Here is a 25,777-nt window from a genome sequence, read left to right on the forward strand (position 1 = left end):
GAGCAAGCAAACAGGTATCAAAAACAAGCACAGCAAGTAGTAACCTCACGCTAAGTCTGAGTTTGCCAACCTCACACCCCCGCGTTACTTTTACAGCACATCAGTGTCTCCCTTAGAAATGAAAATCGCTGACCGTGACAAACGAGTGGGAACCCAGGTCAACACTCCAGTAAAAGCGACGAAAGGGACAAAGCTGGGCGACCCGCGCGTCTGATCCCCAGCCGACTTCACCGGAGGCCCGGAAATGTCAGATTTTTGTAAGGACGCGCCCCACAGGGGCGGAGAGGCCAACTTCCGCCCCCGAGTTGCGCGGCCACCCAATGACAAACATTAAAGTTACTTTTGGTTCAGGCCCCTTGGAAAAGGGATTTTCACATGGGAACAAATGAGCTGTGCTGCAACAAATGTCAACAAGTGGTAAATATTATGGGTGCAAAACAAGTTATCTCTATGGGACCCAGGCGTGTAGTAAAACAATACTATGGTGGAAAACAAGTTATCTCATGAGATTCTCAAGCGCGTCTCCTAACTATGGGAACAAGGTGAAAAACAATAGAAGTTGTTACAATCTATGTCACAGAAACAATCATACATTACAAAAGCATAATGTAATATTTTCCCGCATCACCAAGTCACATGAATTTCCACACAGCTAGAAGCACTGGCAGCGGTGGAGGAGTGGCAGTAATATCACACTCCTGTTTAGGTATGTGCCCAAAAAGTAAAGCTAATTACCCGAATAACTCCTGTCAATCACGAGTAGTAATAGTAAATTATAAAAAATATTTACATTAAGCCCCACACAAAAATCTCATTTGTGAGCCAGAATTGATTTTTTTATAATTAGTATTTTTGCAATACTGAACAATATATTGTAATTTTCCTTCTTAATTTAATGACAATATTTATGGTTTTGAATTTTTGGAATTTGGGGTCTGCGGTTTAACATATAAATGTGAAAAGTGAAGTTTGAATGGGAGATTATGATATAAATAATGCCAGTCGGCGAGAGAACCAAGGAAAAGCCGTTGATGGCCAGAAAAGGTAAGAGAAAATAGCAAAAAAAAATGCAATCACAAAAATAAAGTACCACGAATACCAACGTAACCCCCAACCCTAACCTCTCCTGCGTGCAAAATCTGATGAAGCTAGCATGGATTACAGGCAAAACAGTCATTGCCCACTGCTTCTCAAACCAACACACACATGTATCTTCATGCGATCCTTTCGAGCGAATCTTTGACCGCAAACTAAGCAGGAAAAAGGTTTTTCGCCAGTGTGAGTTCTTCGGTGTACTTTCAAGTGCTGCCTTTGAGCGAACCTTTGACCACAAACTGAGCAGGAAAAATGTTTTTCGCAAGTGTGGGTTCTTCTGTGTTTTTTTAAGGTGCTCTTGTAACCGAATCTTTGACCACAAACTGAGCAAGAAAAAGGTTTTTCACCAGTGTGGGTTCTTATGTGTACTTTCAAGTGATGCTTTTGAGTAAATCTTTGATCACAAACTGAGCAGGAAAAAGGTTTTTCGCCAGTGTGTGTTCTTGTGTGTGTTTTTAAGGTGCTCTTGTGACTGAATCTTTGATCACAATCGGAGCAGGAAAAAGGTTTTTCGCCAGTGTGGGTTCTTTCGTGACGTTGTAAGTGTTGATTTAGAGAGAATCCTTGACCACAAACTGAGCAGAAAAAAGGTTTTTCGCCAGTGTGGGTTGTTATGTGTGCTTTCAAAGATTTTTTTTGAGCGAATCTTTGATCACAAAATGAGCAGGAAAAAGGTTTTTCGCCAGTGTGGGTTTTTTTGTGTACTGTCAAGTATTTCTTTTGAGCGAATCTTTGACCACAAACTGAGCAGGAAAAAGGTTTTTCGCCAGTGTGGATTTTTGTGTGTTGTTTTAAGGTTATTTTTTGAGCGAATCTTTGACCACAAACTGAGCAGGAAAAAGGTTTTTCACCGGTGTGGGTTCTTGTGTGTCGTTTTAAGGTTGTGTTTTGAGCGAATCTTTGACCACAAACTGAGCAGGAAAAAGGTTTTTCGCCAGTGTGGGTTCTTGTGTGTACTTTCAAGCATTTCTTTAGAGCGAATCTTTGACCACAAACTGAGCAGGAAAAAGGTTTTTCGCCAGTGTGCCTCCTCATATGCGCATGACAAGCAAACGTTTTTTCACACTGAGAGCATTTGCAGAGTTTGTCGTCACGGTGAGATTTCTTATAACCATCATCATTGTAAGGTGAGTGTGATGTGGTGCCACTTCTGTCTGATGAAGCGATGAAATTGTCTGCCTGCAATCCTTCCGTTGAGCTGCTGCTGCAGCCACTTGGAGGCTCTGCGCCCCCGCCAGTCTCACTCGGACCATCTTCAATCCTCAAGTGCTTCAAATGCTCCTCCTCTTTCTCCGCTTTAACGCATGGCAGCTCTTCTTCCTCCTTTTTGATTGAAAGTTGCTTCTGTTGACAGGGCTCTGGCTCCTCCTCTTTGATTTGGGGGAGCTCAACATCCTCTTTATCGCCAGGAGATTCTGGCTCCTGCCGCTCAGCACCAAGATGTTTTCTGAAACCTGCAAGACACAACGAAACCATTGATATATCCTATGGACTACCACAGTGTTTCAAACGAGTACAGTGATCCCTTGCGGTTTCGTGCATTCAGTGCATGGTGTGGTTTTAAAGTATTTATCAAAAAAATATGCGGTTTCATTTTGAGGCGCAAGAGACACTGTTTCGCATAGAGATGCGTCCGAAAATTACCAGCCAAAAATAGCTGTCAGTGCAATTTCGGTTTAAATGTTTTGCAGACGAATCGTGTGAAGAACTATTGTCCTCTTGTGATGACGTCATTAAAACAGCGTATTGCAAACATTATTGAAGCAAAAAGATTCATACTTGCAGTCGTGTTCGTATATAAAGAAATTGTCCTCCTATTTACGGATTTGTGTTTGTATTTAGGCATTTGTATCTGTAACCACCATATTCTGACGTCAGATTTTTTTTTGCGAGTACGTGAATACAACTCTTTTCGACGACTAGGAATCATTTCTGTGGACTAATTCAAGTTTACAGTTACGAATCAAAATAAATAACATCACGGTCTCGGGGAAAACTAATTGATCCTTTAACGGCGCATACGCCAAAAAAACAAAACTGGCTGACTGCAGTGTTGTGCGTGGAGCTAACCTGTCAGTTGGAAGCAATGAATCACTGGTAAAGTCAAATACGTGCTTGTCTAATTTTTATTGGTTGAATATAAGCATTTTATTATGATTAAATGTTTTCTATTGTCACTGCACCATGCCTGTGTATGTCCGTGTACTTGTTAGTATGTTTACAAAATATTTCTAAATTATTAGACTCATCACCCAATTGCCGTAATTTCCGGACAATAAGGCGCACTTGACTATAAGCCACCACCCACCAAATCTGACTCAAAAATGGCACCTGTTCATTGATAAGCCACACTATAAGTCGTAGTTGTTCTCACTGTAATATGGGGACTTTACGCGAACAGATATAAACAGGTAACACTTTATTTGACAGCAACATCCATAGACTTCATAACCTATTGACATGACACGGGAAACGGGGCCGATTCGTAGGTGGCCTATTTTCATAAACTTCAAATATTTTCAAGACCAAACCTGCTACCGACCTAAAACCAAAACAGGCACCTACCTTAGCCATATATGAGTCTCCATGAGCAGCGGGATCAAAAAAATTCAAAGTCGTTTCTTTATAAAATCCCGATTAATTAGTAGATTTATAAGATTAGATTAAGGAATCACTCATTTTAACATCAGAAACTTAATATTTGAGGAAAACATGCCGGATCAATTGTAAATAATATGTAAATGGATTACTAATAAATTCTATCTACAATTACAACTTATTATAGAATAGAACAGCCCTTTATTATCATTATACCACTATATACTGTTAGCGAATGAGAATAGCAGGCGCCATATGTAAACAGCTTTTCTGGCGAAAATTCTTGTTAATTAGGCTCAAGCGTTTATGTCACAGCAACGGTGAATCATGCAAGATTTGCGACAACGCAGCCATATTGGAAGCACTTCTGCATCACGGGACATTAAAACTTTAATTGTATTGTGATATCTACCTACCGCTGTAACCCGAACACTGCTGATTCACACCCTATCATTGTTGTCTTATGAGAGTAATAAATGTTGTTTAATGCCTGAAGTTTTTGATGAAAAATGCCTTGGGCGGCAATGTAGGTCACGGGGTGAAGATTAAGACCTCCTAATGAGTAAAATTGATCCATTTTCTGCATTTTTGACTTTCTTGATAAAATTAATTAAATTATACTCAGTGGTTCTTAGCTGATTAAAAAAAAAACTGATTTAAATGCAGTTAATTATTCAAATCTGGGGAATTTAGCTCAGTTGCGATGGTTAAACAAATAACCATAATGTAATAATAATGTAATGTAACCATAATGGGGGGTATAATGTGTAAATAATGGTTCGAGTCATGCACGCACTCAATTTCTCACTCTTGCTCTCCATTAATATTCAACTAATTAATATTAATAGAAGTAGTGGAATGTTTTTTACATAAAGTCAATTTGATCATATTATAGACGTCATAATTATATTGATGGGTCACATTCCCAAGACACTGCTTCACACCTTCAAGTAGGGGGCCGTCCTACACTCCACTTCAGTCGGTCGCAGTTATTCTCAAAACACATGCAGCGATCCAACGCCGGATTTAGGTTGAAAAAGTACGAAAACTGAACCACATACAAACGGGAAGGATTGTCTCAGTAGTGACTTGTCCGAGGACTCAAGGTAATTATTATACTGAATTTTTTGTACCATGCATGCACTTTAAAACGTTGTGAAAAAAGGTCATAGTTAGCAATATTTACGCAAAATAAATGCTAACTGCAAGTTTCATTTGCTTTCAATCAAGACTGATTTACATCCATATCTATCAAGAATTCAGGGATTTAAGCATTTACTCACAAGAATTTTCAACAGAAAAAGCTTTCTTTACTGAAGGGCGCCGTTTCATTTGTTGACTGACTAGCATCATAGTTCACAATATTTACGTAAAATATATGCTAACTGCATGTTGTTTTTTTTTTTCATGACAGATATCATTTTGTGTCATCCGGCAAATGATCTCACTTTTGAATGGATGTCAAAGTAACAGTAGTGACATAAATTGCTGGATAACACTTAATGACAGCTGTCATATGTATTCATTAACGCCCATGACAGTGTCATGTCATAATTATGACGGTCTTACGGCAGTCCAATGCCGCTGTCAAATAAAATGTTACCCATTAACCCAATACATTAATAATTAACTGGACAATAAGCCGCAGGATTAAAATTGAGGGGAAAAAGTAGCTGCTTATAGTTCAAAAATTACAGTACCTAAATTTTTATATTTACCTACCATCGTTACCCTAACACTGTTGATACACACTCTATTATTGTGCTAAATTTTTTTTAAATATGACCCAGACCAATGAGAGTACAAAATGTTGTTCAATGCCAAGTTTACAAAATTCTTGATAAAAAAATGACTTGGGCGGCAATGTAGGTCAGGTGGGTAAAACTAAGACCGCCTAATTAGTAAAATTGATCAATTTTTTGCACTTTTGACTTGTTCGATAAAATTAAATTTTACTCAGTGGTTCTTAGCCTTTTTTTTTATTTTTTTTTTAAACTGATTTGAATGCTGTTCACAAATTATTCAATTTCGGTGAAATCAGTTCCGTTTATTATTTTGCGTTTCTCATTTATTTTGCAACTATTACTTACTCCTGATCAGTTTCTACAGTGTATTGCGAGTAATAATTTTACACACACACATATACATATACTGGACTGTAGAGCTGGGCGGTAAACCGAAAATTTACCGTCACCGAAATTCTTCACGATGACCGACGTAATTTTGACCATGTCGGTAAATTCGGTAAATTAATAAAACAAGAAAAGAGTCTTTTCATCCCGCTTTGACTCTGTTGTTCGTCTATGCTCATTCCCCTTTAAGAAAGCAGTGACTGTACTTACGTAGGGGAGTCACGTGATCATCAGGAAGCCAATCAAACAGAAGCCCGGTAAGCTAACGCTAGCAGCTAATGCTACAAGCAAAACGTGATGGAGTGTGGCTTAAGGGAGGTTCGCCAAACTTTCACCCGACATTTAATAGACTCTTGGTGGCATCCAGACGGGCTTTCACCAGCTGTCCTCCCTTGTTCTCACAATTTCCGGAGATGGTGCTTTCAGTGCTTTCTACCGGTAGCCAGGCCACAGGCTAACGCTAGCCGCTAACGCTAGCGGCCGCTAGCGGCTAACGCTACAAATGAACGTGATGGAGTCGGACAGCAGCTCTAACCTTGTCGAAACGGCTGAATTTAATGAGTGGATTGGGCATGGACTGCATCTAGCAATTACTATGTCGCGTTATTTTGTATCTGACTGTGTGTGATTTCTCTGATAGCTTTTGTGATGGTAAAGCATTCAGCATAAAGCACAAATGGCCCCAGCTATTTTTCTGTATGTGCTTAATTCTGTGTCATTATTGCTATCATAAAATCTTAAGTGTTTCATTTGCAGAAGATCAATATAGCTTTAATGTGTGTCTGTCTGTCTGTCTGTTCGGGGGTTCATGTATGTGTGCATTTATTTAAAAATGCACTGGGGGGGGGGGGGGGGGGGGGACCCTGAAACCATAAAGTAAACACTTGAATTGAATAATTATGTCACAGCAGCCATGAACAATAAATTGTCTTTTTGAAGTGTACTGTTCGAGCTGCAAGTCATTTGTGTTACAATGACATGTTTGCACAGGCATATCGATTTTGACAATGTACATTGTTCAAGCCATACACTCTGTTATAAATGCTCATACTTGAATTCTTATTGTTTACAATTCATTTGTATAAACCTAATGTCTAGACTGCATGTACATTTGTTAAATATATCAAATTGAATGCTGGTAACTAAATCAACAAGAAACTGTTAATCTGTATTTCATGCATTGATTCAGATTTTCAAATTATATAACAGTCCGCTTGGACGACTTTATCGTCATTTATCGTTATCGAGATAAATCTGCTCCATTTATCGTGATACATGTTTAAGACCATATCGCCCACCCCTACTGTATATATATATATATATATATATATATATATATATATATATATATATATATAAATTACTTCGGCAAAGCAAATCATTTACATAGAAGGAAATTTTTCAATTTGTCGATGCAGTGGTGTTGAACATTATGTCAGCTAACGAGTCCATTCCACAGCTACTAAGTAAGCAACACCACGACATAGAAGGAATGAAAAATACTATATTAGACTGAAAAACATTTCTGTACTAATGAGGAAAACGAAATGCATGGGATGACCTTTAATGTGTACGAAATCTTCCTCCTTCTTAATGGATGGCGACTCTTCCTCCTCGTCCTTGATGCATGCAGACTCCGGTTGCTCAGGATAATGGGCTTGGCTGACATATAGATCTGCAAGACCACAAACAAATCTTATTTCTTCATTTGCAAATTTGTGTCCCCAAAGTTGATTTCTGTTGGAGAAAATTCATCATTGCCATTTTTTTTGTTTATTCGTGTTTTGTTGTCTTCCAATCCAGCACAAAAGTCATTTCAAAGTGCTAGACATCACATTAACTGCGATTAAAAATTGCAATCCCTTGACAGTAGAGCTGGGAATCTTTGGGCACCTAATGATTCGATTACGATTACGATTCAGAGGCTCCGATTCGATTATAAAACGATTATTGATGCACCCCCCTCCTTTTTTTTTTTTTAATGTTTTGTACATTAGTTCCAAAATTGTTCAAAAATATTCTCAGGCTAAACCACACTACTATTTCAGTATCAAGTTAACATATAGCAGTAAACAAATACACAAAAATAACATTAAATAAAAAACTCCAGTCCCCATTATTTATCAGCAGTTTTAAACTACATTCAATTAATTTAATGTTGTGAATCAACCATTAAATTTGTTAAAATTGCTCCCGTGATTCCAAAATTTCCCTTTTGTCTACTTTCGACATGTGAAAGTTTTAAAACTATTGTAAAGATAGATCCAATTCAATATTTTACCGATTTAGGAGTATTTTAGATAAAAAGTTAATTAGGTTTGCTTGGAAGGTTCGCTACAACAGCCTTGGAGGGAAGTGTACTGCTTTAAGATGGCGGCCGTTTATAACTCCGGCATCTAGCTTTTTTGTAGATGTGCTGCGAACACTACCAAATAAATAATGCATCTAGTCCTATATAAATGATATCCATCGTAACATACGGATGTACTTTTCTAGCAGCTTTTCGGCAGCTGTCAGGTATGTTGTTGTGTTTTTTTATCTCGTTGCATGAGTTGAGCTAGAGCCGTGAGTTGAGCATTGGCATTACCCGAGGGGCCGGGTAATGGGAAGCATGATGTTTAGCTACTCTCGCTCCGTTCCGTCCCGAAGACCGCTCGGCGCGCTGAGTGTTGTGTACTTCCACTTTACTTCGCATATTTTAATAATCGGAATTTGGATGTTTGTGAATCGTTCTCGAATCTTCCACGGCCGAATCGCGAACAATCTAAGAATCGGAAATTTTGCACACCTCTACTTGACAGCACTACTGTTAACATTTCCACTCAACTCAACTTCCACTCTTGAAGACCAGGAGCGAGAGGCAAGAGGTGAAGCCCCAAAGAAAAGGTGATATAAAGAAAATTATCAATACCAGTGCCAAAAATGTGGAAAGGCTGAAAAATGCTCCACTGGTCACTGGTCATTTTTCGTTGTTGAATAATTTCCGGGTTTTATGCTTGTTATATTTGTTTTCATGCATAATTGCTATTTGTTTGAAATGACTTAACGCTGGAGGTACATACAGAGGGGCAAATAAGTATTTAGTCAACCACTAATTGTGCAAGTTCTCGCACTTGAAAATATTAGAGAGGCCTGTAATTGTAAACATGGATAAACCTCAACCATGAGAGACAGAATGTGGAAAAAACCCAGAAAATCACATTGTTTGATTTTAAATAATTTATTTGCAAATCATGGTGGACAATAAGTATTGGTCAATACCAAAAGTTCATCTCAATACTTTGTTATGTACCTTTTGTTGGCAATAACGGAGGCCAAACGTTTTCTGAAACTCTTCACAAGCTTTTCACACACTGTTGCTCAACTCCCTCCACAGATTTTCTACGGGGTTGAGATCTGGAGACTGGCTAGGCCACTCCAGGACCTTGAAATGCTTCGTACGAAGCCACTCCTTTGTTGCCCTGGCTGTGTGTTTGGGATCATTGCCATGCTGAAAGACCCAGCCACGTCTCATCTTCAATGCCCTTGCTGATGGAAGGAGATTTTCACTCAAAATCTCTTGATACATGACCCCATTCATTCTTTCCTTGACACAGATCAGTCGTCCTGGTCCTTTTGCAGAAAAACAGCCCAAAGCATGATGCTTCCACCCCCATGCTTCACAGTGGGTATGGTGTTCTTCGGATACAATTCATTATTCTTTCCCCTCCAAACAGGAGGCCAAAGTTAATTCGGCCAGAATGCAGTCGTTAATAAAATATTATTTCTGTGCGGCCCGGTAGCAAATGTGCCACGGACCGGTACCGGTCCGCGGCCCGGTGGATGGGGACCCCTGCTTTAGGGTAAAAAATAAAATTAAATAAAAACACGTAGATGAGTGAGGACGAGAGATGTCTGTTATTGTTGAGGAACGACACCCCAACCTTCCTCGGAAGTATCTAGAAGAAAAAAGATGATGGTATAACAGATTAGCATTCATAGCATTAAACGAGACACCAGCCGGTGCAAACAGTCTACCTGATCCCTTAAAAGCGTAAACCATACGAACTATAATGTGTAAATTTTGCTTCACTAAATTGCGCTAACGCTAAACTATTCCTTGCAAGTTTAATGTTGTTAGCAGATTTATCCATGTCCCGCCTTGCCTCCCCTTCCTGAGGCCCAATGCGAGGTATGATATCGATTCAACATACCTCAACTGGACTTAAGTAAAAAGTTAAAAAAATAAAATAAAACACACACACCAAATTACCAATTTAATACCTACCTTGTCCTCATCCAACCGATTGCTAGCTTCCAGTAGCCGCTTGGATGCCGACCTTCTCGTCTCGTCTCATTATTTTACGAAGCAAGCAACAGGCAGGCAGGCAGGCAGGCCGGCAGGCAAAGTTGATCGAGAGGATCGCTGCAATAGCGTGTCGATCGACAAATGGGTGAATAGTTCAACACATGTAAATGGTGTTATACTTATATAGCGCTTTACACTATCTCGCCATTCACCTACTGGTGACGCAGCACCAGGAGCAAAGTGGGGTTCAGTATCTTGCCCAAAGATACTTAGGCGAGTTCATCAGGGCGAATAATCGAACCCACAACCTCTGGGTTGGGGGACAACTACTCTACCACTGAGCCACGCCACCCCACAGGTGGGAAATGTAGGAACGTCTCCTCATTTGAATTACATTTCTACTTGCATGTGGGTGCTGACAAAGAAATAATATAAGGCAAAGCGCTCATGTCATTGATTGACATTTATTTAGATTAATATATTTATTTTTGTATTCATTTCCACATTTATTTTGTATTTATTCTTACATTTTTAATGTAATTTATTTTTGTATATTTTTTTCATTTTTACTTTTATTTAATTTGCTATTTATTTCCATATTTATTTTTGTATTTATATTTAATTTTTGTATATTTCTTATTTTTGTATATATATTCGGTTATTTATTTATTTATTTATTGCCTTTTACTGATTGATTTACTTTTGGCAGCTTTGGTCCTCCAGACAGAAGAGGAGCCTACAACACAGTCAAGTCTGCATAATATGTGGCTTAAAGTGCCTGTGACACAAAAAAGCATGTTTATTTCATAATACACGCGGTATTTTATGCTCCTGAATGATATGGACTGCTTGGATGTGTGTGGAAGCGATCGCTATATTTATTTAGTTTTTTGAATCCCGCGCCAGGAAAATGAGTGACTTCCGGCTTCGGTCTTGCATTGAGGAGGAGGGCGCTGTGACGTGTATGGTAGAAGACGTCCTCTTCACGATACAGTGTACTGTTGTGTATGAGGACGAAGGATTCAGCTGATTTTGCGGATTAGTACGTTTATTTTTTGCATCACACCAGCCAAACGGCTGCATAAAAATTATTCTGTATGAGGGAGAGGCGTATGTGCCTTTTTGGAGTTTCAAAAGGTTCCCATTCACCGTGGATATTTACTGTGGGACCATTGGACTTACGAGGAAGTGAGTAAACATTTTGTTTTGCATGATGTCAAACATGAATACAGCGATTACAAAGTAAACACTACAAACTTCCTTTAAATGAAGGACTACTTACGTTTGGTCATTGATAGGCATGTAAAAAGCTGTCCTAATGCTCATTAGCAGCAGCAGCATGTTAGCTGCACAACAACTCCAGCCACCCTCCTCCGGGGAACGAACTGTAAATTGCTCTCCACCGGGCGGTTTGCCGATCCGCGACAACAATAGACAACCGTGTCGTCATGTCAAGTAATCCAGGATGTGTGATTTTCCGCTTTGAAGACTTTGAAACATCACTCGGTTCGGGTTAGCATGTCGGCTAGCTGTCACGCCTTCTGGTTTATTTACATTCTCCGAAGCCGGGGAAGGGAAATGACATATGTCCGATTTAGGTGTCATAAAATATAGTTCGGGAGGTGCGACAGTAAAGGTGAAGTCGAGAGTTTTGACCATTATGGAGTAATTTTGCCATGTGTCCTGAATAAATGCATTTTTATTATTTCATATTCCATTCAGCGCAAGACTGTTATTTGTCATGACCATGCCATTTATTTAGCAATTGGGGAAAAATACTTGGATAAAAAGAATATCCTGTAAAAATATTGAAGTAAAGAGACAGAAACAATGACATTTTGCCGCTCTCTTCGTCGCGTTTTCCTCGTTGTGAATAGTTCCCCCTCGACGGGCTGACTGGTCCTTCTCAAGCCATTTATATTGCTATTGGGGAAAAATACTTGGATAAAAAGAATATCCTGTTAAAATATTGGAGTAGAGAGACTGAAACAATGACATTTTGCGGCTTTCTTCGTCGCGTTTTCCTCGTTCTGAATAATTCCCCCTCAATGGGCTGAATAGTAAAATCGATGTGCCCAGTCTACCGCTGACGTCATCCACCTGTTGGGGACGCTAAAGCCCTATGATGGTAGGCGTGGCTAACCGGCAGATTAAAAGGCTAATTTCTCGTCATCTGTGCTTTGCTAAATTGTTGTATATAGTCGAATCGTCTCAAAATATGATTCTAATTCACATAATAATGCCATTTAAGACTTTTTTTCTCGTGTCGTATGCTCTTTAAAGCTAGCAAACAAGGCAACAAAACCGAGTGCAGTGAGAGCATCATGCCTGCGACCAAGTCAAGTTTTAAGAAAAGGCCGCTGTTAAAAAAAATAAAAATAAAAAGGTTGATTCCGCGTACGGAGAGCTACATTTTCCCTGCACTTAGTTTTATTTTACAGTCATTTTCTGCCACACTAGAGAAAATAAGGCCCACATCACACTGGTCCGTCGCGCAAAAATGCTTGAGGAACACTGGTGTACAGTATACGTATCATTGAAAGTGAACTAACCTTCGAGTCTGCGAAGAACAACCTTTGCGTGCATTATTTTGCACACAGTCGAATCCTTGTGACGTGGGGGCTCCTCTTTTACTTCACAAAGTTCCTCTTGGAACTTATATGCAGCCGGTGTAGTTCTCGCGAACATATTTTGATTTCTGAACGCTTGACGTCGTGCCTTGCAGCTGTGTTGCCGGTTGGCCAGCTAGGCTAGGTTAGGCTAAAGTAGGCGACAAAACTTGAACGAGTACCCAGACTTGAAGACTGATGTTTGACTCCGTAATGGGGCTAATGTTCGACACGTCATCACACGTCGTCGAGTATCGAATTAGTCAAGTGGCTGAAATCTGGGAAAAACTATACGTGCACAAAGTAAAAACGTCTTTTTCATTTCCGACCAGCATTGCATTATGGGAAAGACAATCTCCAGTCCAGTCACAACGTAAAGCCCGCCTATTTTAATAATAAAACCAAAAACAGGCCAAATTACAACTTCCCTTTCAAAATAAAAAATATTTCTGTTCTACAACTTAATCTATATTTTGACATAATGGGGGGGGGGGGGGGGGGGGGATCAGCAGTGGGATAGTAGCGTTATCGTTTCTCATGGGATCATGGGAGGTGTAGTTCTTCACAGGAATTATTCAATGCGTTCAGCACCGCCCTCTGGCGGTATTATTTTTATTTCAATAAATCATGTAACATCAACATTGTACACGCCTCGCGAAGGCATAACAAACACATACAATGCACATGTAAAACTCTGTGAGCGACTGATAGTGATAGCGACCGACGCTAATATGCTAACGAATTCATGAACGTAAATCTTCCATAAAAGTGTCTGAATGTAAAGTGCTTCGACATCGATGAACAGCCCTCCTCTTCTGCAATCGGACCACGCTCGTGATTGGCTGAGCAGACTTTGACTTGCTTGGTGCTCATCTTGTGATTGGGTGTGCGATGTTGACTCGCCACTCTCCCGATTGGCTTTTTATAAGAGACAGAGATCAAAGAAATAAAGAAGATAAAAGATAAAGACTCGCCATTTATTTATTTTCTCGACGACGTGTCCGCCATTATGGTCTAAAAAAGTCATTAGCTAATCTTCGTCTCAGCATTCAGAAATCAAGTGGGAAAATGTCCGCGAGACCGGAGGAACTTTGTGGAGTGAAGGAGGAGCCCCCACGTCACCGACACTCGACTGTGTGCAGACTAATGCGCGCGAAGGTTGTTCTTCACAGACTAGAAGGTTGGTTCACTTTCAATGATTAGTACTGTATTACTGTACATGACAGATTGCGGAGATGATAATTCATTTTTAATCTTAACAGTAGTGCTGTCAAGGGATTCCAATTTTTAATCGCAGGTATAGTGATGTCCATAAGCGCATCTACTATTCAGGCGAAGTAGGCGATCGTCTTAGGCCCCCAACCAGTACGGGGGCCCCAACCAACTGCCCTTGCCCCAACGAGCAAGGGCTTGGGCCACCGGAACCAGCAGCACCCCCAACTATTCGTCATGTATAATTATGGCAGCATACCAAACAAACAAATAACAAATAAAAAAAGAAAGCCATTTGAATGCTGCATTTATATTACCCCCCCCCCCCCACACAGACACACACACTACAATGGACTGTTCCATAACGACGGACTGAGTATCAGTCGCTTAGCTTCATTTAGCGCCGTTTAGCTTCGCTTAGCTCCATTTAGCATCGCTTAGCTCCGCTTAGCTGTTCGTTAGCTTCACTTGGCTCTCCCGCGTTTTTCATGCCATTAAGCTCGCTATTTTTACAGCCCACTTCCTACTTTGCACGTCGGCTATCGTTTATTCCGAACACATGAGCGAACGTGCTCTCCATGAGAGCCAAAGTGTAGTGAGGGAGAAGTTGAGAACAGGACGCTAATGCCTCTTTCAACTTTCTTCTTCACACCGAACATAAAATAGACGACAGCATACTCTGTGGCGAAACAATGCAGTACAGTTCCAATCACTCATACAATAACACTCAACAACTGGTTAACAGCATTTGCTAACGGAAAAAAAAAAATCTATTAGTGACACCACAAGCAATGACGAAGAATGTTTTTTTTTTTTACGGAGTGTAAAGATTCCGGTTAGCGGTTTCTGGAATTAATCCCACATATTTCAGAATTAATATTATGTAGACTAAAAACTACAGAATACAGATTCTACACTAAGAATAGCTTTCAAATGACACTCTTTTTGACAAATATGATTGGCAAGGAATAATTATTATAATTATTATACTATTATATATAGTAGTATACTATAATAATAATAACGCTAGATATTTTTTTTAAGAATTGTTTTAAATATTGTTGGAAAGGCAAAGTCAGTGTTCTGAATCTATTTACTTTCCATTCTTTTGCACTAGTTAATCCGATCAGCATTTAACCTCATTGTTTATTTGTGATTAATTATTGTTATCTACATGATTATTTGTACTTTAATAAAGAATTTAAGTGTTCCAAAATGGTTTTGTGAATTACTAAGCATCAACAAAAATTTCATCGCTAAATTGGTTTAAAAAAAAAAAAAAAAATTATTAAATTAGTCCACTAATCGTAAAACTAGTCGGCTGACTAATCAGGAGACAATTTGTCGTTTAGGACAGCCCTAGTGTACCGGAACATATTTCCTCCACACCCTTCTCACCTTTTTATCCCCTGACCCATGAAGAGGGCCCCTGGTTATGTTCGCCTTAGGCCCCAAAATTGCCAAAATCGCCACTGGTGATGTTAAGCACTTTGAATGACTTTTGTGCTGGATCAGAAGACAACAAAACACGATCGAACAAAGAGAAATGGCTAGGATGAATTTTCTCCAATAGAAATCAACTTTCAAGTTTGCAAATGAAGAAATAAGATTTATTTGTGGTCTTGCAGATCTATACGTCAGCCAAGCTCGTTATCCTGAGCTCCCGGAGTCTGCATGCATGAAGGATGAGGAAGAAGAGTCGCCATCCATTAAGGAAGAATTCATACACATGAAAGGTCATCCCAAGCATTGCTTTTTGCTCATTAGTACAGAAATGTTTTTCAGTCTAATATAGTATTTTTTATTCCTTTTACATCGTGGTGTTGCTTACTTAGTAGCCGTGCAATGGACTCGCTAGCCAACATCAGGTTGCACCACTGCATCGATTGAAAGATTTCCTTCTATGTAAATGATTTGCTTTGTTTGAAGTCATTACATTATGTATATAAATATATACTATATATATGGGGGAAAACACAGACAAGACGGAAAAAGCCGTTTCTGCTCTTGCACTCCTCTTTAAAATAAACTGGTATATTTTAAGCCAAAACAACAGTTGTGTTTGATAGAACTATACAGTATGTCTGTATGCTGCCATAGCAGATTTATGGCGCATTGAGCCCCCGAACTATTTTTAATTTGCCCGTTTTACCCTCAAAACCCCCGTTTACAGACGTTGCGCAACCGTTTTTGTTTTAACCCAGCCATGAAAACAAGGTAACTAATGATATTTATTATTCAAAATGTCTGTCATTTTTAGCTTAGAATCATTGATTGATGTCTAATATTGTCGCGGCGAAGAAAAATCCAAAGATGCAGCATGAGCACACCCTCTCACTTTCTGTATTTTCTCGATTTTCCACAAATTTCCCTTTTTCTATCTTTATCACTGACTCACTATAGAATTTTAATGTAGTCACCCCTGGTGCCACCAGATGGAGCCACCTAAAAGTTGGCCTCTAATGATCCACTAATGGGGGATGGAAGTCAGGTGTTTCTGTAGGCACTGTTATATAGGTAAGGGGAATCAGGTGTGTCTGTAAGCACCAGTGTTGTCAGTAACGTGTTACTAAATAACGCGTTACTGTAATCCAGTGCTTCTCAATTATTTTCTGTCACGCCCCCCCTAAGGAAGACGTAAATGTTTCGCGCCCCCCCCAACTCTCTGCCGCCACTGTAAATAGTATCATTTGTCTATAAAATTACTATTATAAATACGCATCTGCCTAACATTGTGTCCTTTTTTTCTAATAAAGAAAAAAAGTAACATAGATCAACTTATAATAAAGTATAACTTTATTAACATTGTTTTGTTTGTAACAGAGAAGACTTGACGTGCATCAATTTGCCTGAAAAAAAAAAGAAAAAAATTCACATCCAAACTAAAAAATACACTCAAGGTACATTTTTGACCATTTGATACAGAAAAATAAAATGTAATAAAATCAGTAAATAATACCAAATTAAAATTGATTAGAAACATTCACTCATGAGGACAATGTGCCAAAAAATTTGACCGAAAAAACAAATCTGAATAAAAGGGGGAAAAAAGTGTCCTTGGACAGGACAGTTTTTATTTTTGCTGCTCACAGTATTTACCTCCTTTGCAATGGTGTGGAGTTATTTTGCAATTAGCATGCTAACAATGCTCACTGGCTTACTGATATAACACTGACAAAGCAGGACCATTGTTGGCAATATTCGGCACGTTTTCACTGAAAAAATCAAGCGGCTTAACAATGAGATTGGGGTCTAATGTCTTTAAGTGGCGTCTTAATTGATTTGGCTTCTTGCTGTCTGCTATAATTATTTTTAGACACAGTAAACAGTGGTCTTTCATCATCACCCACTGTATTAAAAGTCAAAGCTAAAAGGCAAACGGCACGAAAAAAAGCGCACTCACGGCGGCCGAGGTAGAACCGTAGGTGAGGGCAGTCGTCGTGACGATCCCAAGCCGAAAATGGCACTTCTCGGGCGGCGACGTGAGAACCGGACAAGACAGTGGGTCGCTGCGTGAGTGAGTCCGGTCGGAAAACGGCTTTCGAAAACGGCGGTGGCACACTGCTCTTCATATCTGTTGTCTGTGTGTGCTGAGTGCTCTTCCTTAGTTCAAAAATACTGCGCGCACTCTGAAAATGAGAGCGCCACTGCCACCTACTGAGTGGATGTGCAAGTACACTTTATTCCAGTATGGCAAAAAAAAAAAAACAAAAAAAAAAAACATGTTCCCCGAGGTCACATGCGCCCCCCCGGCATTGCTCTGCGCCCCCTCAGGGGGGCGCGCCCCACTATTTGAGAAGTACTGCTGTAATCTGATTACTTTCTTCAGTAACGAGTAAGCTAACGCGTTCATTTTTCCAAGCCAGTAATCGATTAAAGTTAGTTTCCCTAGTGCTTGTGCGTTACCATTTTGGTTTTGCCTCATAATGTATGTAGAATGAAGAATACTGTAGTCATGTACGAAGAGCATTTCTCATTGGGGGGGGGAACGGGTCACGTGTATTACGGTGCTGTCTGAGGCTGAGCGCTGTCTGCCACGGCAGTCAACAACATAGCATTCTGACGAGGCAGCGAGGCTAACAGTGAAAGGCAGGATATATACCGCAAATGGATGCCTTTGCTCACTGGAAATAGAGCCATTACTTCACATTTCTGTCCAATAAAGATGACAAAAATATTTCAGTGCGTTGCAAACTTTACGCTGGCTGAAATTGACCGTCGGTCGCTAAATCAACAAAGAAGCACTTGGAATTACCATACAACGCGACAAAACTCGAAACAGCCTACAGGTAACAAGTTTTTACGTTTTATATATTTTCACTACTATTGTAAATCCTCTCTGAATACATCAAAACTATGAACAAACATGTGGAATGGCCAAAAAAAGTGAAATAACTGAAAACAGGTTTTATATTCTACATAAACTCCATGTAGCATGTATCACTGAGTGTCAAGACACAGCTGTGAAGGGACACAGCTGGATTTTTGGGGATTTTATGGGTGAAACATGGTAATATAACAAGGGTCGCGATGCAGAAATCGCAGACATCATGGAGGGGTCGAGATGGGTTTTTTTTTCATATATTTACCCTTGTAAATGTTTTTCAATTTTTCTTTGTTTGGATCGATTATTTATCATCTAACATATCGGAGAAAAGTAACAAAAAAAATACAATTACGCAAGAGTTATGAGGTAGATATCCGTGACTTTTTTACAGACACCATTTTTTTTTCATTGTGATGTAGTTTGTTTAAAAGTTTAAAATATGTGAGTAAACAATTTTTTAAGTCTTTTTTTTTTTTTTTTTTTTTTTTTTACGAAATATTACACATCGATTAATGATTCTAAGCTAAAAATAACAGACATTTTGAATGATAAATATAATCAATTACCTAAGTGTTATGGATGGGTTGAAACAAAAGCGGTTGCGCGACATCTGTAAACAGGGGTTTTTAGGGTAAAACAGACAATATAAAAATAGTTCGGGGGCTTAATGTGCTATATAGACATATTGTTCTTTCAAACACAACAATTGTTTCGGCTTAAAATACAGCAGTTTATTTTAAAGAGGGTTGCAAGAGCAGAAACTGCTTTTTCGGTCTTGTCTGTATTTTCCGCTATGTGGGGAGAACAAGTATTTGATACAAGTATTTGATGCACTGCCAATAGGAAAATCCATTGGCAGTGTATCAAATACTTGGTCTCCCCACTGTGTATATATGTACACACATGCACCCCCGCACCCCCCCCCCCCCCCCCCCCCGCACACACACACAGACACACACACACACACACAAGTCAACCACCAGTTAACGATGTAAAATGCGATTAAAAATTCGAATGCCTTGACAGCACTACTTTTGACATGAAAAATGAATTCTCATCACCGGGATAATAATTGATAATTAATTAACAATATTTTATATATAAAATTAATAATTAACTGCATTGAACATGGAGGGTCTAAGGATGGGGGATACCCAGGACTTGAATTTTTTTACTCATCTTTGTTGCTTCATTTGCTGTTTCTGATTGTGTATCATATTGCCTCTGCAAAGCCCTTTGAGACAACGTTGTTGTGATCAAGGGCTATACAAATAACACTGAATTGAATTGTATTGAATTTAATTCAGTTTTTTAAAAATAAAATCAGTTAAGAACCAGAGTATAATTTAATTTTATGAAGAAAGTCAAAAGTGCAAAAAACGGATCAATTTTACTCATTAGGAGGTCTTAATTTTGACCACCTTGCCTATATTCCCACCCAAGACATTTTTTGATCAAGAATTTCTGGCATTAAACAACATTTAGTACTCTCATAAGACAACAATAATAGGGTGTGAATCAGCAGTGTTAGGGTAACGACGGTAGGTAAATATCACAATTTAGGTCCTACATTTTTCCCTCATTTGGAATCCTGCAGCTCATCGTCCAATGCGGCTTATTTGTAGATTTTTTTTTTTTTTTTTTTTTTTTTTTTTTTGAGTTAGTAGTAGGTCCGTCCCAAATGACAATTTTTTTTCCCTTTTAGTCAGCATTTTTTTAACTGTTAGTCACCTATACTAACACTGATATATTGTTATTTTATGTATTTATTTTAGGGCTGTCAAACGATTAAAATTTTTAATCGCGTTAATTACAGCTTAAAAATTAATTAATCGTAATTAATCGCAAATCAAACCATCTATAAAATATGCCATATTTTTCTGTAAATTATTGTTGGAATGGAAAGATAAGACACAAGATGGATATATACATTCAACATACGGTACATAAGGACTATTTGTTTATTATAACAATAAATCAACAAGATGGCATTAACATTATTAACATTCTGTTAAAGCGATCCATGGATAGAAAGACTTGTAGTTCTTAATAGAAAAATGTTAGTACAAGTTAGAGAAATTTTGTATTAAAATCCCTCTTAATGTTTTCGTTTTAATAAGATTTGTAAAATTTTCAATCAAAAAATAAACTAGTAGCCCGCCATTGTTGATGTCAATAATGACTTACTCAATGCTCATGGATGCCTATAAAATCAGTCGCACCCAAGCGCCAGCAGAGGGCGGCAAAACTCCATAAAACACAACAAGTGAGCGTTTCAATGTGTACTGTCATTTAAAACTCTGAGCGGGGCATCTGCGTTAATTGCGTCAAATATTTTAACGTGATTAATTTAAAAAATTAATTAACGCCCGTTAACGCGATAATTTTGACAGCCCTAATTTATTTATTTATTTTTACTAATCTATCAGTTCAGTTTTTGTTGACACATATAATTCGCAAAAAAACTTTTTTGGAAAACATAAATTCTTTATTAAAGTACAAATAAACACAAATAACAGTAATAAATCACAAATAAACAATGAGGTCAAATACTGAAAGCATTATCTAGAATGAAATTATGAACCTTTCCAACATGATACAAAACACTTCTTAAAAAAATCTACATATTAAAAATACATAGCATTAATATCATAGTATACTACTACATGTACATACATAATACGTTATAATCAGGGGTGCACATAAGTGGTCCGCATGCGCGCAGGCGTACTGGACGTAGACAAATGCGGTGGCCCTCAACGGCTTCAATACGCTTTTGCGTACCGATGGCTGACCACTGTATTTGCGGCGGACACGAGAAAATCTATTCTCAAAATGTCAAAGAGGCAGGTCCCACTGAATAATTATTTCCGTGTTCCCCCACACCCGTCAAAAGACAGACAGACGACCAGTGTTGTTAATAACGGCGTTAGAATATAACGGCGTTACTAACGGCGTTATTTTTTTCAGTAATGAGTAATCTAATTAATTACTTTTCTTATCTTGGCAACGCCGTTACCGTTACTGAGGTGGGAAAGGCGTGCGCTACTATGCGTTACTAAGTTGAATAAAAAAAGTCTGAGAGAAACGGACTCACGGAGACGAGAGAGCAGAGCAGGAGTGGGGAAGACGCCGTTGCAACCGCGATGCTAGGTGGCTCCAATAATACCTGACTGTAGCCATAGCCGACAAACTACGCCCACATGACACGGTAGATATCATGTTATAGAACTAGATGCAATTGACAGACACAGCTGCATTGGCAACATGTTTTAATGACTACATGCAGTAGTAAACAGCCGCCATCTTAAAGCAGTACACCTCTCAGGAAGACTCTGATGTAGAGATCCTTCATAGCGAACCTAAGTAACTTTTTTTTTTTTTAATCTAAAATGCTCCTAAATCGGCAAAATCTTAACTTAAATCTATCTTTAAATGATGAAACAGTTTTAAAACTTACACATGTTTAAAGTAGACAGAAGGGAACTAATGAAATAACGGGAGCAATTTTAACAACTTTAACGGTTGATTCAAAACTTTAAATGACTTCCACACATAGCAAAGGTTACTATCTAGTTATCGCAATACCCTTGTGTCTAATTAAGTGGAGGGTAAAGAATTGGGCTAGGGCCAATTGTCCCCCAAACCCTTTAAACTTCACATTGCGTGACCTGTTTTTTTTTTTTTTTTTTTTTTTTTTTTTTTTTGAGAAAAAAAAAAAGAAAATTACCACAAGTTACTTTCCCAAGTAACTAATTACTCTTACATTCAGGTAACTGAGTTACTAACACAATTACTTTTTGGGAGAAGTACTTTGTAACTGTAATTAATTACTTTTTTAAAGTAAAATTAACAACACTGCAGATGACAGAGACGTCACCGGAGCTACCGAAAAAAAAGGACTTTTGCTGAAAAGTGGCTGCAGGAGGTACCATGGCTAGAAGCAAATGATGCTCTCATGGAAATGTGGTGCTAAACTTGCCGTGAGAATCTCAATGTCGCTGATAAGAGCAACGCATTTTATGTAGGGTCACAGAATTTCAGCCATCCAAACTTTGAAAATCACGAAAAAAACAGAGAGCATGATGGCAATTAAGCAAACTATCAATGCCAGACAGGACCCTACTCGCCCTATGGACAAGTGGCGGAATAAAATAAAGAACAGCGCCATGCACTGACAAATGTGTTTTTGCTCGCATTTCACAAAGCTAAACATGCACGTTCAATGAGCTCTTAAGAGGTGGACATCCCACTTTTACAAAGGCTTGGAGTTAATGTGGGAGGCAAAAAAAAATATGCGTATCCCTGTATATGTCTTTACATTTCACTTCAGAGTAATGGCAATTTTGTTGCGCCAGTTGATGTTAATCAAGTGTTAATTGTTAATACAATTAATTTAAGGTAATTGGCTCCAAGTAAAGCTTGTCATAATTTTATCGCATCAGGCGGGTCGGCTCTCAAGCTCAATGAGGACCAAGTCGCATCTCCAGGTCCTCCTCTGAGAACCTGGGCAAAAAAATTATGTGCACCCCTGGTTATAATATAAAGTAAGATTAGTGCAGTCATGGACTATAACAGGCCAGTGTTTCCTTTTTTTTTTTTTTTCCTAATTCACACAAGGTGGATACGTCATTCAAGAAAAGTTTAGGGCAAGATTATTATGTATCCACAAGGACAACGCCCACTTGGTGATGATCATACATAGTCAAAAGAAAAATTGTCCACTATTTTCAATTAAGTGTACCCACCTGATTGGCACGAACTGTATGTAAAAATTTTTTTTAAAAAGTTGCCCGAGTGTTTAAGATGACCTTATTATGACAGTGTGTCCTCTGGCAAATTATGTCACTAACTCTATTTATGTCCAGCTCTGATCCTTTACATCCATTCAAAAGTGATAATTTGCCGTTTGACACAAAATGATATCTGTCTTTAGCACTGATTCATGTTCATGGCAGTGTCATGCCATAATTGTGATGGTCTTATGACAGTCTTATGGCACCACTGTTAAATAAAGTGTTACCAAATAACATAACTAGCAATTATTGAAACAAGTGGAACAGTAACTGAAGAAAAAATTTGACACAGAACATTAATTTTAATTATCATTTACATCTGTAGCGCTGCAACGCATGCGAGGAGACATGTTGGACAATAACAGTGTTGACAGCAGGTGGCATGAGAGGTTGACTGTCTCCCTCAATGATGGCCAAATGAATCTTCTTGAAGCAATTAAGCTTCAAGAAGATTGGTTCAAAACTTCATGGTGGGTCTTATGATCAAATAGTGTTACCGGTTAATATCTTTTGGTGTAAATACCCCACAATACAGTGAGGGCAGCTGCAGCTTATAGTCATGTGTAGCTTATCTCAGATCAAATGCCGTTTTTGTATCAAATTTGGTGTATAGCGGCTTCTAGCCAGGTGCACCCTATAGTCTGAAAATTACGGAAATTGGGTGATGAGTCTTATCATTTAGAAATGTTTTATAAAGATAATAAGAAGTACACCGACATACACAGTCATAGTGCAGTGACAATAAAAAACATTTAGTCACACTATCAAATGCTTATATCACACCGATAAATATTTGACAAACACGTTAGTGACTTTACAGGTGATTCTTTGCTACCAACGAACAGGTTATCGCAGTGCAGAACACTGCAGTCAGCCGGTTTTGTTGTTTCGGCGCATGCGTCATTAAAGGATCGATTAGTTTTCCCCGAGACCGACAAGACGTCGTTTCAACGCTTTTGATTTGTAGCCGTAAACTGAATTAGTCCACAGACCAGATTCCTAGTCGTCGAAAAGAGAGTTGTATTCAAGCACCCACACAAAAAAAAAAATCCGACATCAGAATTTGGTGGTTACCAATACGAACACGAATGCATAATAAGAGTCAATTTTTTAAATCATATTAGTATATATAGTAACCCTATATATATATATAATATTATGTAAGCTTATGGTATTCAAAACATTTCAACCGAAATTGCATTTTTAGCTATTTTTGGCCGATAGTTTTCGGCGCTGAATTTTCATACGCATCTCTATTTGAAACAATGTCTTTTGCGCCTCAAAATGCAACCGCAATTTTTTTCCCCTACTGTTCTTTTGATAAATACTTTTTAAAACCGCACCATGCATTGGATCCACGAAACCGCAAGGGATACCTGTACTCGTTTCAGACGCAGTGGTAGTACATAAAATATATCAATGGTTTTCTTCTGTCTTGCAGGTTTCAGAAAATATCTTGGTGCTGAGCAGCAGGAGGCAGCATGTCCTGGCGTAAAAGAGGATGTTGAGCGCCCCCAAATCAAAGAGGAGGAGGAGCTGGAGCCCTGTCAACAGATGCAACTTCCAATCAAAAAAGAGGACGAAGAGCTGCCATACGATAAAGAGGAGAAGCATATAACCAGGTCAAATGGTGAGCCCTTGAAAAGTGAAGATGGTCAGAGTGAGGTCGGCAGAGGAGCGGAGACTCCAAGCAGGGGGAGAAGCAGCAGCTCAACAGAAGGATTGCAAGCAGACATTTACATTGCTCCATCAGACAGAGATGGCACCACGTCACACTCACCTTACAATGATGATGGTCATAAGAAATCTCACCGTGACGACAGACTCTGCAAATGCTCTCAGTGTGGGAAAATCTTTGCGAATAAGTACACTTGTCGGACGCATATGAGGAGGCACACTGGTGAAAAACCTTTTGCCTGCTCAGTTTGTGGTCAAGAATTCTCTCAAAAGCAACACTTAAAAAACCACACAAGAACCCACACTGGTGAAAAACCTTTTTCCTGCTCAGTTTGTGGTAAAAAATTCACTCAAAAGGAAAGCTTGACAATACACACACGCACCCACACTGGCGAAAAACTTTTTTCCTGCTCAGTTTGTGGTCAAGCGTTCGCTCATAAAGGAACCTTAAAATACCACACAAGAACCCACACTGGTGAAAAACCTTTTTCCTGCTCAGTTTGTGGTCAAGCGTTCGCTCATAAAGAAACCTTAAAATACCACACAAGAACCCACACTGGTGAAAAACCTTTTTCCTGCTCAGTTTGTGGTCAAGCGTTCACTCATAAAGCTACCGTAAAATACCACACAAGAACCCACACTGGTGAAAAACCTTTTTCCTGCTCAGTTTGTGGTAAAAAATTCACTCAAAGGGAAAGCTTGAAAATACACACACGCACCCACACTGGCGAAAAACCTTTTTCCTGCTCAGTTTGTGGTCAAGGATTTGCTCAGAAGTATCGGATAAGAAGACACGTGTGTGTTGGTGTGAAAAGCAGTGGCCAATGACTTTTGCCTGTCATCCATGCTGTCTTCATCAGATTTTGCTTAGGAGTTACATTCATATTCGTGGTATTTTGAGATAGTATTTTTGTTTGGACTTTCCATTTTGTTTTTTACCTATTCTGGTCATCAAAGCCTTTCTCTTGGTTCTCTTGCCGAGTCGGTTTGTGCCTCTTTATGTTTGTATTTTTCCTCACATGTTCTGGCGTGCTCCCTTGTTT

At 38.9% G+C, this 25,777-nt stretch overlaps 2 protein-coding genes across 3 annotated transcripts; one reads left to right on the forward strand and one right to left on the reverse strand.

Annotated features, from left to right (window-relative positions):
- On the reverse strand, nucleotides 1-17,560 carry LOC130928060 (gastrula zinc finger protein XlCGF57.1-like). 2 transcript variants are annotated; one of them, XM_057854271.1, is made up of 3 exons: nucleotides 17,338-17,560; nucleotides 7,387-7,500; nucleotides 1-2,549 (listed from the first exon to the last, which is right to left on the reverse strand). In XM_057854271.1, the coding sequence occupies exons 1-3, from the start codon at nucleotides 17,504-17,506 to the stop codon at nucleotides 1,174-1,176; spliced, it is 1,659 nt and encodes a 552-aa protein (XP_057710254.1). In that variant the 5' UTR covers nucleotides 17,507-17,560; the 3' UTR covers nucleotides 1-1,173. The 2 variants fall into 2 exon arrangements, with proteins under 2 accessions (XP_057710254.1, XP_057710255.1); XM_057854272.1 differs by lacking the exon at nucleotides 17,338-17,560 and adding an exon at nucleotides 12,666-13,043.
- Nucleotides 13,736-25,777, forward strand: LOC130928079 (zinc finger protein OZF-like). The gene is made up of 3 exons (XM_057854307.1): nucleotides 13,736-13,902; nucleotides 15,563-15,670; nucleotides 24,499-25,777. Exons 1-3 carry the CDS (start codon nucleotides 13,791-13,793, stop codon nucleotides 25,560-25,562), a joined length of 1,284 nt encoding a protein of 427 aa, XP_057710290.1. The 5' UTR covers nucleotides 13,736-13,790; the 3' UTR covers nucleotides 25,563-25,777.

The sequence above is a fragment of the Corythoichthys intestinalis genome, chromosome 13, assembly GCF_030265065.1.
Source record: "Corythoichthys intestinalis isolate RoL2023-P3 chromosome 13, ASM3026506v1, whole genome shotgun sequence".
NCBI classification, from domain to species: Eukaryota; Metazoa; Chordata; class Actinopteri; order Syngnathiformes; family Syngnathidae; genus Corythoichthys; species Corythoichthys intestinalis.

What these genes read in the sequence shown, in the direction of transcription:
- LOC130928079 (XM_057854307.1), top strand. Translation starts at nt 13,791, where the DNA reads ATGTCCGCGAGACCGGAGGAACTTTGTGGAGTGAAGGAGGAGCCCCCA. An exon ending in TGTTCTTCACAGACTAGAAG is followed by an intron (nt 13,903 to 15,562) that starts GTTGGTTCACTT and finishes GTGGTCTTGCAG; the next exon opens with ATCTATACGTCAGCCAAGCT. An exon ending in AGAATTCATACACATGAAAG is followed by an intron (nt 15,671 to 24,498) that starts GTCATCCCAAGC and finishes TCTGTCTTGCAG; the next exon opens with GTTTCAGAAAATATCTTGGT.
- LOC130928060 (XM_057854271.1), bottom strand. Translation starts at nt 17,506, where the DNA reads ATGAAGAGCAGTGTGCCACCGCCGTTTTCGAAAGCCGTTTTCCGACCG. An exon ending in ACGGTTCTACCTCGGCCGCC is followed by an intron (nt 7,501 to 17,337) that starts GTGAGTGCGCTT and finishes GTGGTCTTGCAG; the next exon opens with ATCTATATGTCAGCCAAGCC. An exon ending in AGATTTCGTACACATTAAAG is followed by an intron (nt 2,550 to 7,386) that starts GTCATCCCATGC and finishes TGTGTCTTGCAG; the next exon opens with GTTTCAGAAAACATCTTGGT.